We start from the raw sequence: 18,335 nt of genomic DNA, 5'->3' as shown, positions 1-18,335 counted from the left end.
ACAGGTTCTCTTAAAGGGAAAGTTGAATCCTTATTGGTTGTAACCTTACTTTGGAGCACTCACCCATTAGATAATGGTTACATTTCTTACTTGAAAGGGAATGTTAGGTTATTATCACAACCTTTGTTACCTGAAATAGAAATGTAACCATTAACCTTCAAGGTTGCTGAGTCCATGATTGCAGCAGACCTGAATGTAAAATGATATTGAGATCTGTGGGCACAGTCCTTTATATTCTCAGGGGCAGGCATGACTGCCTCACAGGCTCGGCCAAGCAGCTTTAGTATATAATATTCAGGTTCAGGGTCTTTAGGAGGTAAACACCCATTAGATAATGGTTACATTTCTGTTTCTGGGAGCCAGGGTTATGATAATAACCTAATGATTTCTCTGTAGATTTTTTATATAGCTTTTTAATGAAAAGTTAACTCATCAACCAAATGCAACACACCAACATAACAGAAAAGTGTGAAGTTAAATTTAAACATTGTGCATATCCCTCTCCCCAGGCGGCACTCTGCCAATTGAGTGTCGGCCACTGGGAACCCCCGTCATTGGTCGGCAAAGGAATAGCTTGGACTCGAACCGACGACAGGGCACACCTTGCACTCCACACAGAGCACCTTATGAGTAGTTGGTTCAACCAACGTTGTGTGACAACCAAAGGTTGTACTGTCTTTTCACAACTTCAATTTAAATTTAACACGTATAGGGAGAGGGGTCCCGTGAGGACGGTTAAACTCTGCCTAATTGACCATGGGGGGCAGTAACCCCGCTGTTTCCTTTATCGAACCTGAGCTTGGCACTGCTGCAGGTATGATATCCCGGACTAGAAACCGAGACGTCCCCGGGGTACTATATGGGCGCATCCTGCACTCCACATGGAGGGCCTTTACTGGATGCGCCACTCGGGAGCCCCTTCAATCTGTTTTTATGCTTGTGTCTGAAAACAAATACTATAATGGCCGCCTTAACGCTGCATATGTTGAACTGTTGTTTAAGGCATTTTACATGTTAGGCGACTTTCCACATCTCATTTGAACCAAACATTTTTAAAGACCATTTAAGGCATTCTTTTGGTGAGTAATTATCCTGGCAGCTACATGGACAGTTTCTCACATCCTAATTCACCTTCACTAATCCATGGCGTCATTTTTGCCTGAAAGTAATGTCAGTCACTGCCATCTGCGGCAAGTACAAAAAGGACCCCCTAACGACAGCCATTTTTATGTTTCTTAAGATCCAAAGGCTCTTGAAAGAACAATTGGATAAAGTTGAGATTTAGTAGAATCCTGATTTTTCTTGTTCCATTGAAATGAAACTTTGGTCCTTTTTTTTTCCCTTTTTAAAACCTTCAAGTGGGTTGCAGTTGTGTCAAAGCTACAAGGATTCCACTACTGATCACTTTAATTACTGGGACTAAGGAGGATAAAATTAAAAGTAGCACCATTGAAGCAGTGGAAGGAAGCTTGCCGAGATAGCAGTGAACTGTGAAATACTAAAAAAAAAAAAAAAAAAAAAAAAAATTGCATACAAATACATTTTTATAAGGTTGAACACAAGAAGTTGCATTATTTATTCACCCAAAGTTGCCTGTGTATGCTGAAGCATTACAAGGTTTAATTTTATATACAGGCTTGTATTTTGCTAAAAATATAAAATGGAACTTCGAACCAAAATATATGGGTATTCTAATAATCATAGCTTTTACTGGAAATGCTGTCTATTTTTTTCCATTTTAAAAATAATTCTGTGTGCAGTGTATTGTGGAAATTACAAATTTAAACACCTACGGTTTTGTGTTGATTTGAAAAGTGGGCTTTAGATACTGTCATGTTTGTATTCATTTGTTTTATTTAAAAAGACACTTTTTTAATTTGACTTACAGTTTGCTATTTTTTAATGGAAGGCAGTGGCTATTTCTACAATGAACGGATGGTTTACAATAAATGAAGACCTGAAATGGGTGTAAGACGTTTAAACTAGCAATAGATAAACAAAGTAAGCATGCCGCAAATATAACAGCAGTAGTAATCGCATTTCTCGTTTCAACATGTTTAGCAAATTTATGTTTGCAATATTTGAATCATGGAGTAAATACAATTTAGAAGAATTTCTTTCTTTAGATCAGATTTCTTGTGTTTTCGTAGAACAACTTGTTGCAGAAATCCAGCTGGAATTATATCCTCGAAAATCCTTATCCCTGTTTAAACTTATAAAGCCTGGCCTTTCCAGATTTAATGAATTGTGAACAAGTGTGTTTAGGTGAGCTTAATTCTAACTGCTGTGTATCTTAGGGAAGTTAAGAGGAGAGAAAGCAAACATCACAAATTTGCCAACCCCCAGGAGAGCTTTTAGGGGTCCGGGAAAACTGCATGTCCAGTGCTGGGACATTAGTAGAAAAGTAAATTGAGGCAATCTGATTGGGAAATTGTGTCAGTCAGGCTCAGGATATTGTGTTGTGTCCATATGCTTTGTTTACTGTAGGGTTTTATAAGTTGTAACCTGCCCGCACAACCTGTAAATGGGGCTAAATCTCAGTGCCAGAGGATTGAATTACAGCACACCTCTGAGCTAATGGTTATAAACAGGGAGTCCCATTAGGGTTGCATTCTTATTCATTCATTTGCATTTTCCCATTGTACTTCTGAACAATAGCTACAAACAAACAATTTACATAGAAATAGGTAAAATGTACCTAATGAGTATTTTGTGCTTGTTTTGTTAATGACAGCTTAGTAGAATTTTAGACTTAGTAGATTTTAAACTGCTAAACACTCACTAGTGTAGAATATAAAGCTGTATCTTTTATCTTTACTGGCTGCAGGCTTCAAATGGTGTCTCTTGGTGGACTTGTGTTGAATTCAGAATGGCTTTAAAGTGAATTAGCACCTCGTCAGTAAAGTGCTTTAAATTGCAATAGTTAATTGTAGTCTGATCCCTCAACCTGCCAATGTCTTAACATCAGGTGTGCAGGCAGTTAAAAAGAAAGAAACAGACCCAAATGAGGGACATTGCAGAGAAAATCAAGTGTTTATTACTGCAGTGATCATGCATTTTCATTTTTTTTTTTTTTTAATCATTCCAAGATAATTCAGATTTTTTAATATATTCACCATGCATACAACAGATTGATGACAATGGTTTGTTTTTTGTAAATTGTAAATAAAAGAACTAATGTGTGGAATATGTTTCTGTTTTTTAATCTGATGTAGTTAAAAGCTAATCATTTGTTTAAAACAAATGTGTTACCCAATGATTCAAATTAAATGAAAAATGTATTTCATTTATTTTTATATATTTGTATTTATTTTCTAAATGTCATTGCCAAATACCAGGTAGAGGGCAGGGGGTCAAAGATATTTTTTTCTAATTTATATGTTGCCTCAAAAATCTTGTGTATGATACAGATAGATACGAAGCATTCTATTTGCGATGTGGTCTCCAGCCCCATGCTGTAAACCAGTCGTTATCGTGATGATCAGATTGGGAATGAAATGGCATTTCTGTCAATTACTGAGATGGCAACTGTTCAATATATATCCTAGCAGCAAGATGAAGAGCGACGTCGTCAGCTGAGGGAGAGAGCTCGACAGTTAATAGCAGAAGCTCGATCTGGTGTGAAGATGTCAGAACTTCCCAGCTACAATGAAATGGCTTCAGAGAAGTTGAAAGAAAGGTCAAAGGCATCTGGAGGTGAGTGGTATTGTGGTAGCCGAGCACTTCCAAAGCAAGCTGAATATGAAAAAATAATTAAAAAAAAGAATTGTACAAAAATGTCCATTCATGCAACACCAAGGTCATTATAATGAGGTTAGTGATTTACACTAATTACTAAATGGAACAACTGCTGTCTCTGATTTGGTTGCCCCAACTACCCAAAGTAAAAGCTACTTCTTCCCAAATTCTTAGTATGAATCAGTACAAAATCACAGTTGTTACAGTCTTGCCTAGCAGGTTGCAGGAAACTGGCATGATAATATGAACATCTGCAGGTCCTAAATTCCTGCCTTGACCACTGTATTGCAACTGCAGTAAACCATCTAAAATGTTAATGTCTAAGATGCTTCTCAGATACTGATTTGTATGATGTACTGTGCTGGCTGCCCAAAGGGAGTCTATACTTGTGATTTAGAGGTAAGTGATTGTTTATAGTAGATTAGAAAAAAGCTTCTCTGACAAAAGGGGGCTGTGTCTCAAGAAAACAAATACTGAAAGAAAAATATGGTTTTCCAAAAAAAAAAAAAAAAAAGTTTGTAGTTTACTTAGACTTTATGGTTTTGAATTCTGCTAATTGTATAACTCATTTAAAAAAAAAACAAGTTTCGAGAAAGTGCTTTGGGCTTGATGCACAAGGCTTGCCATGCAGAACGCATAATCCTAGCTATTCTGCATTCCACTCAGAAACCTTAATTCATAAAGGTTGCAGGAGGGCAGATTCAGAAACAGGCAGGGCTCTGACAAACTTTGTCAATTTTATTGTGGTGCATTTGTTTATTATTGAACCATAGTGTGTGTGTGTGTGTGTGTGTGTGTGTGTGAACCTGCTTTTACTGCACTGCTTTAAAGTCAAATTGGTATAAATTAAATGAGAGAATCCATTGCAGTATGTCTTGGTTGTTGAAGCTTGTTTTATTTCTACAAATGTAATTGTTATTTTTGAGGATATCTACCTTTTTAACTAAGATTTTGTTTACTTGTTTCACATCACGCCAATACAACTAGCAGCCATCCTACATTTTCAGGAATCCAGACTAGGTGATAAGGATTATAATGAGGACAGATTGCTTTTAGATAGCATTTTGAGTCCTCCTGATAACAAACTGTTGTGTTTACTCATGTTAGATGTTTTCTACCTACGCATGCCCTTAATTTGAATACTAATCAAATACTAATTGACTTGTTTCAAGTGTTTCTTGTTTGAAGTGCCTAATGTCTTTGTTCCTGCAGATTTTGGTGATGAGGATGGCGTTGATCATGGTGAGGATGATGATCATAATGTAGATACTAATGATGATGAGGTTAGCCCTGTGTGCTCCTACACAGGAGATGGAGATGAATTTACTAACCTAAAAGGGGGCCTTGCTTCTCTTGGTAATTAAAAAAATGTTTTAGATTGCAACCTTGAGTGTGCCTAACATTGCTTGCTCTGCATGTATCCCATAGCTTAAGCATCTGTGTGAAGTGGCTTGTCTTGTCCTTGTCTTTATATTGTCATCACTTACATATTCTATCCCACTTCGCTTCATTAATCTAATGAATGGATACAATCAGTAAGTGATGACCATTCATCTTTCTTGTCACGTGTTGATCATAAACATCACCTTACATTTTCAACCCTTTAAATAATGTATATTTAAGCGATAGAGCCCATCAGTGCCGGCTCTACCATGTGGTAGATGACAGCGACTGGAGTTATGCGTCCCAAGCCGTAGGCGAGGGTGCTAACGAAAGTCAAGGTCATCTACCACATGGTAGAGCCCGCATCGAGAAGGCTCTATCGCCATTAGAAAACGATTTATTTCTTTATTTTCTCTTTTAAAAAAACTTTAAAACCTATATTTACCTTGAACTTCTGATATTTCGCCGGGTAACCTTCCACTGAGGAAAATAATCCCTAACGTAATTAGAATATAAAAACGACATACACTTAGAGAAAACGTTATTATTATTATTATTAAAATTATTATTATTGCTAACATATTTATTTATTGGGGTCTTACTGTTTCTTATTATAATTTATCTGTACATGTACCATTGTTGAATAGCCCGTGTAGTATTGAGTCTGACTCGAAACTTGTTGTTGGAGGCGGGGCGTCATTCAAGCAGCCAGGGAGTGGATTGGCTGGTGAGGAAAGAACTGAAACGATTGGGAGTTTGGCTGATTTTGAGGGAGGGTGTTGTTTGGATCCAGCTGATGACATAATTGTGGACCAATTGTGACTTTCTTGTTGATTTTCTGTCCAGTGGCTGCGAATTGAGCCTTCATTACGGTGTCCTGTCACAGACATGATTTCGCTTGTCTCTAGACCAGCGTCAGAAAGTGTGTTTAAGTAGCTTTTTATGTTATCAGATTAGTTGTAGATTAGAATGTTAAGGGAAAAAGCCAGTATTTTAAAATTTAATTCACAGTTAAGCACTCCAACGTTCCAGCAGCATCTATGCAAAATAGAAGCCCGCTAGATCTGGAAGCCGATTGGCTGTTCGCACTCAATTGTTTATATAATATCTATCTATCTATCTATCTATCTATCTATCTATATATATATATATATATATATATATATATATATATATATATATATATATATATATATATATATATATATTATATATGTGTTTTCCTGTATCCTCATTCTTGACCTTGATCACTGCCTAGCACTGTCTTGGCATGCAGTCAGTATGGACTTTTGAAATGAACAAAAATACCATAAATCAGTCATTCAGTGCTTTTTCATCTTAATTGGTGTCTTTGTAACAGCTGGTCATATTTTGGTCATTACATTTTTTTTTTTCTTTTTTTGTTTAAACTCAAAGATGTTGGACTAGTGGGAAAAGGAAGCAAAATGGTATTTATGTGACATGGCAGCATGGCAGCAGACATGGCAGCAGAAATAAACTGCATAGTCCATAGAAAACATAATCCACATATACTTTAACATTTTTCTTTTGTATTCTATTTTCATCTTTGTGACCATTACTGTTAATACTGCCTGCTATTAAAACAGTGTTTTTGTTGTTTTTTTTAATACTACTAATAATATAACTTGATTGATAAGGACCCTGGCCTCCTTAACAGTTTAAATATACTGGATGGAACAATCCAAGTATACAAAGTATGGCTGCGTGTTTGCTGCTACCTTGTTCGTTTCAAGGAGATACAATACAGTACTGTGCATTTGTACACAAATATCTGCCTGGCAATTACGATGTGTAGATTTGATTTTAATATTATGTTGTTAATTATGTATGCTTAACCTTCTCATTTTGTCTCCAATTCCAATTTCATGACCATGTGTGCTTAAAATGCCTCCTCTCTACTTAAACCCAGGTCATATGCAGCCCAGCGTTTCAGCTTACACTCACATGTATATCATTGTTTTTATTCCCCTCCCCTCTGTAGAGTGTGATGGTGTCTTGCATTTGGTTCGCTGCTTCTGTGTGCTGTCTCTATAGATCGTACTGTTGAAGCTGTAATCTTACACATGTAAATGTGTCAATCCAGGTGGACACAACAGCAAGCATGTGGATCTGAAGCTCAAGAAACTCCTGGAGGCTTGTCCGCAGGTAGTAAATACTCTCTCGACCGATGCTGCACAGAAAGTCACTGATGATGGTACAGAACAGGAAGAACTTAAGGTAATTATTCGGTGGCCTCTGACCGTGATTCCTGCCTGCCCCCTGTGGTAATTTAATGAGTGGCTCCTCCTTCACATTCCCGCCAGATCACCTCAAGTCCTGTCCATTAAGAGGACACCTTATTAGACATATGTATCTCTTTTCGTTTTGCAAGGTATACAAGTTTAATTAGATTCTTAACAAAATTATTAGAAATCACTTTACTAAATATGCTGAGTCAGTATATTACTGACCTTGATGCACAAGATTTCAGTTTATTTATAACTCACTTGATTGGTTTATGTGTTAGTGGTTTTTTATATTTAAGTTTTAGAACTATCACAAATGTTGTTTGTTAATCTACAAACTTCTGTCTGTACCTTTACAACTCTTGAAAACTTGAGTTGCATCTTATTAGTCTATCCTAGTAAGAAATGTGAAATCTAATTATTAATATTAAAACTAATATTATGTGATATGCATCCTATTTGATACCACTTTGGTTTTCAATCTGTATGCCTAATATAATATTTTTTTGCACAACCTGTTATTTGTTAACAGCATCTTTATGGCTGTGGAGTACGTTCAGTTGTGCAGGTTTTACCCCACCTGCAAACTCTTTAGGCACTGTGATGCTGACTGAAAGGATTTCCTTCCTTGATATATAGCGGGCTTTGATGTCCTAAAACAATGACTTTCATTGCTTTCCCTTATACTGTCAGTTCCTATAAGTAGGTGATGAAAGTGATCTAGCAGGGGAGGACTTTCAGTCTCCTCTAAACAAAGAGAAGTCAGATCAAGTCTAATTTTACGTTCAATTTAGCTTTCTACAGTGGTATTAATGTGAGATGAAGCTGCTGTGGAAAACACATTGGATTGTAAAAGCTAACTGAATTAGCTTGGTTTAGAGGAATGCATTTGTAAAGTGGTAGAAGTCTCTGGTCATAAAAAGGTTTCTTGAAATGGGATTTGCTAAGCTAATAGCACTGATATTTTAATGCATTACAGGGCTTTAAAAAAGCAATTGTGTTTGTTTTTCTTTAAATCCCCTGGCTTGAACTGCTGGACCTCTTCTGTGGTGGTGGTAGTGAAAACCTAATCTATAATGAAAATACATTACAAGTCATTTAAATTAGCACTTCATGACTGGTGACAACAGGTGCAAAAGTCTGTAGAAAGTGATGCATCTGTTTTTTTTTTGTTTGTTTTTTCTGGGAACTGGTGAGCCTTCATCTCTGGGTTTGTTTTTTGTAAAACACACTTTAGACGTTTTGTAAATGAGGCCTTCAGCATTTGCAAGGGAGGATAAACTGCTTCCTTCCCTGGAGGATTCTGTATCCCAGGCCTCCTTGAGGCTAGAGAATAGGCCATTAGAGATCTCCCTCATTACTGATTGTCTCAATGCAAAGGAAGGGTGCAGTCTTGGTAGCGTTTGATAACCAGTTTCGACATTCAGCAGGCTTGGTTATTAGTCATGCATCTCGGCCTTTGCCTATTTACTTTCAAAACACTTCATGAAAATAATAATAGATAAAGAACAAAATGCAATATTTGTTTTATACATGGTATCCTTGGTATCAGCTGTTGCCATGTGTGTGAAGGGGGGGGGGGGGGGGGGGGTCCTTGGGGAGGTTTAATTCTGGTGGCCTGTTTGACTTTTTTTTCCTCTCCAAAATTAACATGAAAAGAATCAGTTTTCAAAGCTTTAAAGGCTAGGCATACAAAACTACTATATTTGAAAGTTATTACTATGTGTTTATTTCAGCAGCCATAACATTGTAAACTAGTCTTTCCTTTTTCACCACTATAAACCACTGTATTATTTCATATACCATAGCACAGAGCTTTAAAGAATAAATATGTTTTAATTGTGTAAAGGTCATAGTTAGAAGCCAATAGTAAATGTAGACCATGTATTTGAATCCATTTCGATAACATAAGGGAACAGCATGCGTACATGTGATCTCGCTCCCTGTCCCGTTAGGCACACATGGGTGAGCTGCACTGAATATCTGAATATTATGATGAGGTTTTACTGTATGTATGTGCTTCCTTCAGGACAGAGAAAAAGTATTGAATCTGCAGTGCAAATGTTTTGCTTTTGAATTCAAACATTTGTATTTTTTCATTTGATTTACATATACATAAAAACTGAAGTGTAGTATTAACTATTTCAAAATGGCACTTGTATTTAAAAAAAGCAAAAATGTGTAATTGTTCAAATCTCAATTTATGTACTTACAATTTAAATATTAATAGCTATTAATCTTCTAGCTCTGTGAAGAGGGATGTTTAATAATAATTCACTCAGACGTGCTTTAATGAAATTGCCATATTATCTTTTACAACAACCACATTTTACTCATTTTCAAGAGGTGGAACGTGTACACTAATTGTAAACTTTCTGACATGATTTTGTTAATGTTTTAAATATTCAAGGCAGCTGTTTCCACTTGGCTTGGCTTATTACATGCACATAATACATTTTAATAAAACTTAATAGAAGATATGGTGAATAGTTTTACATGTGTATACTTTGAAAACAAAAGCATTATTCATTTGCATAATCAGAATAAATTATATGGCTGGTGTTTTTTTATTTGTGGGGGGATGGTGGAAAATCAAACTTAATTACATGTTTCCACAGCAGGATTGTACTCAAAAATGAAAATGACACATAATTGACTATGAAACCATATACCTTAGTAAAGAGTTAATACTCCAAAATAATGTTCTTAATTTTAAAATCTTTATTTTTCATTTGTTTTTTTAACAGAACAATGCAGAAGATAATCGTACCGAGAGACTGCGAAAAGCAACAGAACGGCTGCGAAGTCCTGTAATGTTTAATAAGGACTCCACAGTGAGGAAAACACAGCTCCAGTCTTTCAGTCAGTATGTTGAAAACAGACCAGGTACGAATAGTGTTTTAGTTCAATTTCTCACTGTACAGAAATATACTGTAGAAAATCAAACCATTCCAGTAGTTCTTCCTGCATTCAAGGGAATACAGACTATATGGTGCAGCCCATCTAATCTACAAAAACACATTCATTTGCCATCCACATACCACTGATAGCAGGTTCCTAAAACAGGTGAATTGGATTGCTGGCCAGAGAAAAGTAATTTAAACAAAGGACAGGTCCCTTAAAACTGGGAGTTTTATAGCATACCAGTTTCCTATGGTGTAAAACTTAGTCTTAGCCACCAATTCAGGAAGACCATGTCTGTATCTTACAGAAGACTCGGTGAAAGGGATCCAAGCCAAATGGCTACAGTGCTAAAAGAAACTATAGTCAGTTGCACCAATTAAAACAAAGTTTAACAGCGAAATGTGGTAAATAAGGTGCAAACCAATTCCTAAAATGAAGTTGCACTTGAGAATCTAGTCATGAGCGGGTGGAACAGCATCGCTCATGACTGCCTAGCTATTCTCACCCACACGATGCCACAGGTTACTGCTTTGCCAAAGACTAAGGGTGGAGCTGCACATTGTTATTATTTAATGACTTAATGTTGCTTCACCTTTAAAAAGCATGTGCATTTGACTATGAAAACTAACATATTGGCTGCAATATGATATGTTGTTTGCAGTCTAGATTGGCCTTCATATCTAAGCTGTCCAAACGTTTGCAAGTCTTGTCAAACCTGCTGCTGATGTATGCTCAACCATTATATATATATATTTATGAAACCTTGGATTTCATTAGTCAAAAGAAGATCACTGGCTGTCTAAGTACTGGGGGGTACCTATAGTGGTTGTATTGCTTCCGTAAATATGTACTGAATACCAAGCGTACAAGAGAAATGCTATGGTCGTAGAAGTATACAACACAATAATAATTTAATTTCGAAAACTGAGCACCGCCCCCCCCCCCCCCTCCCCTTCCAACTGTTATCCAGAGGCAGAACTTAATTTCTTCTTGCCAGCAAGGAATTGTATAACATAAGGTTTATTGAAAGAAATGTCTCAAACCCTCTGCTGTTTGGGATTTGTTTTATTGCATGTCCATACGACCCAAAGACAGTTAAATGCAGACAGTGCAAGGTACTCTTAATGTATCATGGAGGCACAACCAATCTCCGAAACCAAATTTTTTGTTTTATTAGTAGTAGTTTTAAAGTAGTAAAATGTGACTGAAAACCTGCTTGGAACGATGACTGTTAAATAAAGCTTTGTTTTGCCTGTCAGCTGCCGTTCTTTTAATAGGCAGCAGTAAGGTGCTGCTGCAATGCGTGCTCACTGTATATATCACAAGCAGCATCAATTACATGTGCATAAACAACGTGTATTTTTATTTAAATTATAAAAACATGATTAACTACGTGTGAATGTTTTATTCCATTTATATGGATTGCTTGTAAGATAATAGTTTTTTCAGTCAAATATAAACAAGTAGTTAGTGATGTCACCAGTGAATTATGCAAATTAGTACCATTGAAGGTCTGAACCTTCCTTCGGTAATGGGTTTTGAGCTTTCGAAGTTCAAAATGTACCCTTTGTCACAAGCCCTAATATATAGAGAGATAGAAAGAAAAAGGTAATGTAGGTACATACAAATGTGAATAATTGATTAAATGAATTATATATCAGCTTGTTTACAGCACTGCTATTTCCATCCAGCTGAAGGACTTGTAGTCCAAAATGTCCTGATATATATATATATATATATATATATATATATATATATATATATATATATATATACACACACACACACACACACACACACACACACACACACACACACACACACACACACACACACATATAATTCGTCATGAAATACTGAATGTCTGGGTGTTCGAGCTCATTCCTCCCTTCGCTATGTATTCCCTTTAGATTCCTCCCACAGTGGCACCTGCTGGGAGGGGTAAGAAAGGCACAGCTGCTCGCATGCCATCAAAACAACAATCACAAGGCCAATACACAGTAGAGAACTGAAAACTCACTACATACCTGCGCTGTATGCAATCCTCTGCACAATCTGTAGAATAATCTCTTAATTGCTTTTTATTCAGGGACTGTTTGGCATGTTTTTTTACACTGAGAAGTCAGCAACAACAGACTATGTCTGTCAAAAAGTTACCACTAGTCTGATACTGATTTATTTTTTCATCTGCTTCTTAGTTCCTCTGTTTTTCTCTACCTGGTTGCTCTGAATTTAGAAACTGTCAAGTAAAAACATGATGCTATCATCACAGTTTTTGTAATGATGCACGTTATATCCTAATGAAGGGGCATTTTCAACACAATTTAGTGAGAGAGCTTTTTTTTTTTTAATTCTCAATAATACCCTCTGGATTTTTCTGTTGTGTGTAGTATACAAATTCTACTGATTTTTGTAATGTTTATACATTATATGTTGTATTGATAGCATGTTGGCAAAACACACAAGTAAATAAAAAAAAATAAGAGTAGGAGTCAGATTCCTGACCTTCAGATATGAAAGGCTAAAGAGTGTGCCTGCTGGAGTGAGGAGCCTCTGCCCCAGTAAATGGTAACACAGTGTTGTGGCTTCACTTTGTTCAGCTGTAGCCCAGCAGGCTACAAGATGGCAAACAAATTTTCTGTTTCATTGAACAGTAAATGAGTGCTTCAGACATCCTTGGAGTGGGAAATGAGGCGTGTACTCGTACAAACCCCTTACAAGTACCCAGTTATTACATCTCATTGTTAATTATTAGTTGCATCTGTTTTATTTATTAGTTTGTTTCTCATATTACATGCATATCTTGAAACCGTCCTACTATTTATTTAATACGAGTTTTTAATTGAAGTATAAGCCAGAAATAGTTGATTTGGCTCACTATGTGTATCATGGGAATAGAATACACAAAATTATACCAGGTTTTTTTTTTTTCTTCTTCATATACTAGGCTGTAACTTGCTTTTAAACATACATAGTGCTAATCTGTTTGCCAGTTTCAACAAATGTGTTTAGCATTGCTGGCATGCTCTATATGTCCACCATTGGATGATCATTCCCAGCATGTTCTGTTTACTCTTCCTTTGAATCCAACTTCAGCGCCACCACCTGTTGTTACATGAATGAAAAGCAATTAATTTCACTTCAAATCAATTACAACTGTCCCCCTTAACTCCATTGTACATTTCACATCAGGGACCTGGGGTAAGTTCTGAATGTGATGGTGGCACGTTTACTGTACTCGGCCTCCCGTTGACAAAGCTGTGGCTTCTGTAGGATTTTAGGATAAATTTGTTTCATCACAGTTGAAGACAGCTTCCTGGTAACGACCAGGGGCTTTCAGGTTTACTTTCCAAATGCATTTTGGGAAGAATAGCTGAATTATTAGAAAGTGGTTATTTATTAATCTTGAATCACGTGCAAAGATACATTTTCAGAGTAATAAAGTTATGTTGAGGAAAACAAATAAGAACAGTAATTGAATTTGTTTTCCTACAACTAAATTGTTTCTTGTTAGATTGATATACTGTTATCATTGCTGTATTCTTCCTTGTTAATCTGCCTTTGCTTTTACACTAGCTATAAAATGGCCCTTCAGTAGGTTCCGGTGGCCTTGTCTTTCATAGACAAAACACAACAATTTGAGCCAAACTCTTTTGGGCGGGTGTATATTGTTTAAATAAGTAATTTTTCAGTTTAAATAAACAGCTTATGTTTATTTAAGTTTTTACATTGCAGAAAAAAGGCGATTATTGTTTGGGGGGGGACTGTACAGACACTAGCCATTAGAAAATGTGAGAGGATGTCTGTTTACTTAGTACAGGTCTCTGTACATGTCATTGTTAAAATAAATAATTTGGTTTCTGTGTTTTAGCTAGCTGCCCGTTATAAAAAAGTAACCACTGTTGCATTTCTACCAGCCTTGCAGTGAATTCTGAGTCAAACTTCCAGTAAAACTACCAATGACTTTCAGGAGCCAGTTGACTTTGGTTTTTCATTGCTGAGATTTACATAAACATTTTATAAGCATGACAACTGAATCTTGTTCTGTTCTGAAAATGCAGTAATTGGTATGGAGTTCAATTCTAATTCCTGCTTGGTATTTAAAGTTTCCCTTTCAAATGAGATTTAGCAACACAGGTCAGCAAGAGTTGGGGAACTGACTGTCTGTTTTTTAATTAAATTGCTTCTAAATGTGAATTGCATTTAAAATTCCAGCCAATTTGATTAACATGCCATAAATATAGTTAGTCAGTGCTAATCGAAAGTCCTTGTGTATGCAGAGAATAAGAGATGCTGTTTAGCTGTCCGTGGGTTCAGAAGAAGAAAACAAAAACTGCCCTTAGTCTGGTCTCTCTTTTTTGTATTATGCACAAGGTGTGAATGTATAATGAAGCCATTTAAAAATATATTTTTATATCCTTTCTTTTTCAGAGGTAAAAAAGCAAAGATCTGTACAAGAAGATTCAAAGAAAGCAAATGAGGAGAGGGTGCCAATAACTGAAACTGAGCGAAAGCCGTCTGAAGATGAAGTACTTACTGCATATTTCAAATTATTTTTTTCAGATTGCCGATCATTTTTTTTCCATATATGCAAGTAGTCCTTTTAAAAAAAATGTCAAAAAGTCTTTGAGGTTTTTTTATGTCAATCTCCAGAGTATTCAAAGCCTAAGAGGATGCACAACTGAATTAGTCTGCAATGTCGTGATAATTGTCAGATTACTTTTTTTTTTTTAAATGTAGAAGAACTGCACAGCCCCTGTTTCCTTGAGACATTTCGATCAGGGCATTTCCCATAAAGAGATTCCAGTATTGATCTTAGCATGATGGCTTTAATTATTACAATGGCAGATACTGGAAAGCAGCAGTTAGAGGGAAAGAGTCACAGGAGACCTGCTAGAATTTCTTAGCCAACCCGGTTTGTTGGCTTGGGTTAATGGGTGTTCAACCTTTCCATTATCCAGATCAGCCGTGAATTACTAGCTGAATGATGTTTGCATTAATATAATATATATGGTAATTTCTTCACTTAATTAACAGGGAGGTTCTGCTCAGTGGGGGAATGGGCTGATCATGTGTAAAATTGATTTGTGAGGGAAATATTTGATAGACCGCAGGGAGGAAGCTGCATTTGACAGACAGCTGGATGATGCAGAAAAAGTGCTAGCTGAAACTTAAGATTTTCCCATTAAAAAAAAAAAAAGAAGATGCATCAGCACAAAATTCAGATTTTTTTTTCATAGTATCCTTAGTTCTGAATTTAAATAAATGTGCTTTTGCAGCATCTTTTGAGAATAAGTTGGTAGGAGAGGAGGTTTTCTTGAGAGGGGGTGGTGTGTGCGCCATTTAAAAATCCTTTCTATATAATAAGCATGATTTTTAATTGCCTTCATTATCTTTGAATCTTTTTTTTTTTTTTTTTTCTAAAAGCAGTTTAGTACTATACTAAAGGCAAAATGTGATGATATGATAATTAAAACCGCAAGTTCTGCTCAGTATCTGCATGTGGGAACTCGAAGTTTTAAGGAGTCCCTCCTAGGGCAAGTTTTCACTAAGCACACCTTTGAGCCTATATTAACACTTCATATTAGATAACATTTAAAGTTTGTATATTCGTATGCAAAATATATCTAACATATTTCAAAACTAGCAAAACACACATCAATCTCATTACATGTCCAAATCAATTTTCTACTGAAAAAGCATAATGGTGTGTTTTATTAATAATAACTGCAAGTTTTCTTTTTATTTCAATAAAGACTTTTATTGTATCCAAACCAAAAATAACTGAATATTTATTTATTTATTTTAAATATAAGATTTGTTTTTTTTCTATGTAGAAACCAAAAGACTATAGTTAACATATTTGTATATGAAAGGTTTTGGGATTTCCTGCAGCAGACTAATAGTCAGCCTTCAATAACAAATGTATCTAAATGTGTGACATACAAAAAAGAAAAAAAATATTAGAATAAAACAAGCTGTTAGTTTGTAACAGATACTAGTTTAAAAAACAAAAACGGAAATAGTTGTCTAAAAATGTGACTTGTGCTTCATGTTTTCGTCTTGTTTGTTCTTCCTTACAGAAAGCGTTCAAAGACACCAGTCAGTATGTAGTTGGAGAATTGGCAGCACTGGAGAGTGAGCAAAAGCAAATTGACACCCGGGCCGCGCTGGTGGAGAAGCGCCTCCGCTATCTCATGGACACAGGTACGCTGCCCAATTACACTGTAAACAGGTCTGGCAAATTGAGCGTTCACAAACTCTTATAGAGTTTTGGAAGTGTGATTCTTTGAAGCCTGAATGTTCAGCAGAACTGCCTGGAAAATGAAAAGGCTGCGATTCTCAGCAACCTCTCTGGGCCCCGGTGATAAGAGTGCCTTCATGGGAAGTGATAACTGGCCCTGATACCGTGGGAGCCAGCACTATTGAAAAGTGTGCTCATCCATGCAGAGCTGCAATACATATCTGTGCCTCTTTGATATGCTGCGGCAAAAAAAAGTAAGATCTTCACTGTTCTACGGATTCAGTCAAAAAAAGATTTGGCCTGCTACTAAAGTCATGTAGCACATGAAACCAAGCACAGTACAAGGGAAAAACTCCACTGACAAAATCACTGAAATTTGAGAATAGTATCCTGTTACTGGTACTTAACAATTATTTTTCAGGAGAGTAGGTCTGAAAAGTCAATGTTTATTTTTGTATTTGGCACCATTGCATTTTTTTTTTTTTTAATTGTTATTTACTTGAGGAATATCTGAGGAGTGACGATTTGAAAAAAAAAAAAAAGACAAATAAGGGAATACAAAAAAAACTCAAAATTTGAAATTTGTTTATTTTAGAATGCAATTCAAATTACAAATATATATTAAAAAAAAAAAAATTAAAAAAAATTAATATTTTTGTTTTCCGAGCTTTAACAGAGGTTGAAATTGATAACCGTTGTCTGCTGAAAATGCTTCTTTGGCTCAGATGGCAAGCTTGTATCCACCTGCAGTATTTACAAGAATCACATTACATTACCTTTGCTGTATCCCATGTTGTCCATATTGCAGCATTTTATTTCAATATATTCACAGTATTTTTGTTTTATTTTGGTTCTGTTTTTTTGTTGTTTTTTTGCACATTTATTCCACATCATAGGTAAATTAACTAGGGAATGATTTTTTTAAACATTTGCCAGGAGAAAGAGCTTTTTTCTTCTAAATGTCACTGTGTATCCAGTTCATATTCCCACCTGCAACAGTCCTTGTTAAAATTATCTTTTATCTGATTGAAATAAATGACCAGCATTTTTGCAGGAGGGAGCATGATCTGGATACACCGCAATCCTTAGAAGACATTTTCTTTTCCCAGTTTCTTTGTGATCCGCGATGTGCAATTACAATTTTTAAAGTAGTCAGCAATATGTTAAATGCTGCGATACTGATAGCATGGGTCATAGCAAAGGGAGGGTAATGTGTTTCTTGTAAACTTTAATGGATGTTCAGTAACACTTTAAGATTAGCTAGCTTTAGGGAATATAAAGCAACTGCATTGTCTCTGCTAAAGCAGAGTGCAGAAATGACTACAGAATGTAGTAAATGGATGCTAATGAATTAAATGTAATTTTGGGATACTACAGCTTTATATGTAACAATTAAATTATAGTTTGACTATAGTTACAGTTTTCATGAGTTTACTGCATTGTTGTATTGAAGAAATACAATGTTTATGTATTAAAACGCTGATCCTCAGAATGGAATGCATCACACACTCCGAGACTGACTTACCAGTGTTGATACTTCTGAAAAAGCAGTGCATTTGTTTTTGTTTTTTTTAAATATCAGGAAATTAAAAAAAAAATGCTGGTGTTGAATAGACAGGCATGTATTAAAATATAATGGGTTTATAATAATTGACAGGACTTCAAAGTTGAATATTAGTAATGTACACTGCTCTAGCTTCCAAAATATTGTTATTCAGTTATACATACAATAATCCCGACACAACGGGCAGGTTTACAAAATAAATAAATGCATAAAAGCATTCTGGTAATTGCTGAAATATGTATAATTCTGGCATGAA

The 18,335-nt window shown here is 35.8% G+C and overlaps 1 protein-coding gene across 11 annotated transcripts in view; it reads left to right on the top strand.

Annotated features, from left to right (window-relative positions):
- ehbp1 (EH domain binding protein 1) overlaps positions 1-18,335 on the top strand; it is a 166,275-nt gene that overhangs the window by 117,497 nt on the left and 30,443 nt on the right. For 5 of the 11 annotated variants that reach the window (XM_041252991.1, XM_041252989.1, XM_041252988.1 and 2 more), the window contains 6 exons: positions 3,549-3,696; positions 4,951-5,094; positions 7,226-7,359; positions 10,115-10,253; positions 14,703-14,800; positions 16,355-16,478. In XM_041252991.1, coding sequence (XP_041108925.1) covers positions 3,549-3,696; positions 4,951-5,094; positions 7,226-7,359; positions 10,115-10,253; positions 14,703-14,800; positions 16,355-16,478 — 787 coding nt within the window. The remainder of the gene's footprint in view (positions 1-3,548; positions 3,697-4,950; positions 5,095-7,225; positions 7,360-10,114; positions 10,254-14,702; positions 14,801-16,354; positions 16,479-18,335) is intronic. The other 6 variants (XM_041252995.1, XM_041252998.1, XM_041252994.1 and 3 more) reach the window with 4 other exon arrangements.

This window comes from Polyodon spathula, chromosome 6, assembly GCF_017654505.1.
Source record: "Polyodon spathula isolate WHYD16114869_AA chromosome 6, ASM1765450v1, whole genome shotgun sequence".
In the NCBI taxonomy this organism is placed as follows: Eukaryota; Metazoa; Chordata; class Actinopteri; order Acipenseriformes; family Polyodontidae; genus Polyodon; species Polyodon spathula.
Note: the sequence above shows the minus strand (reverse complement) of the source record. Positions and strands in the feature narration are given on the sequence as shown.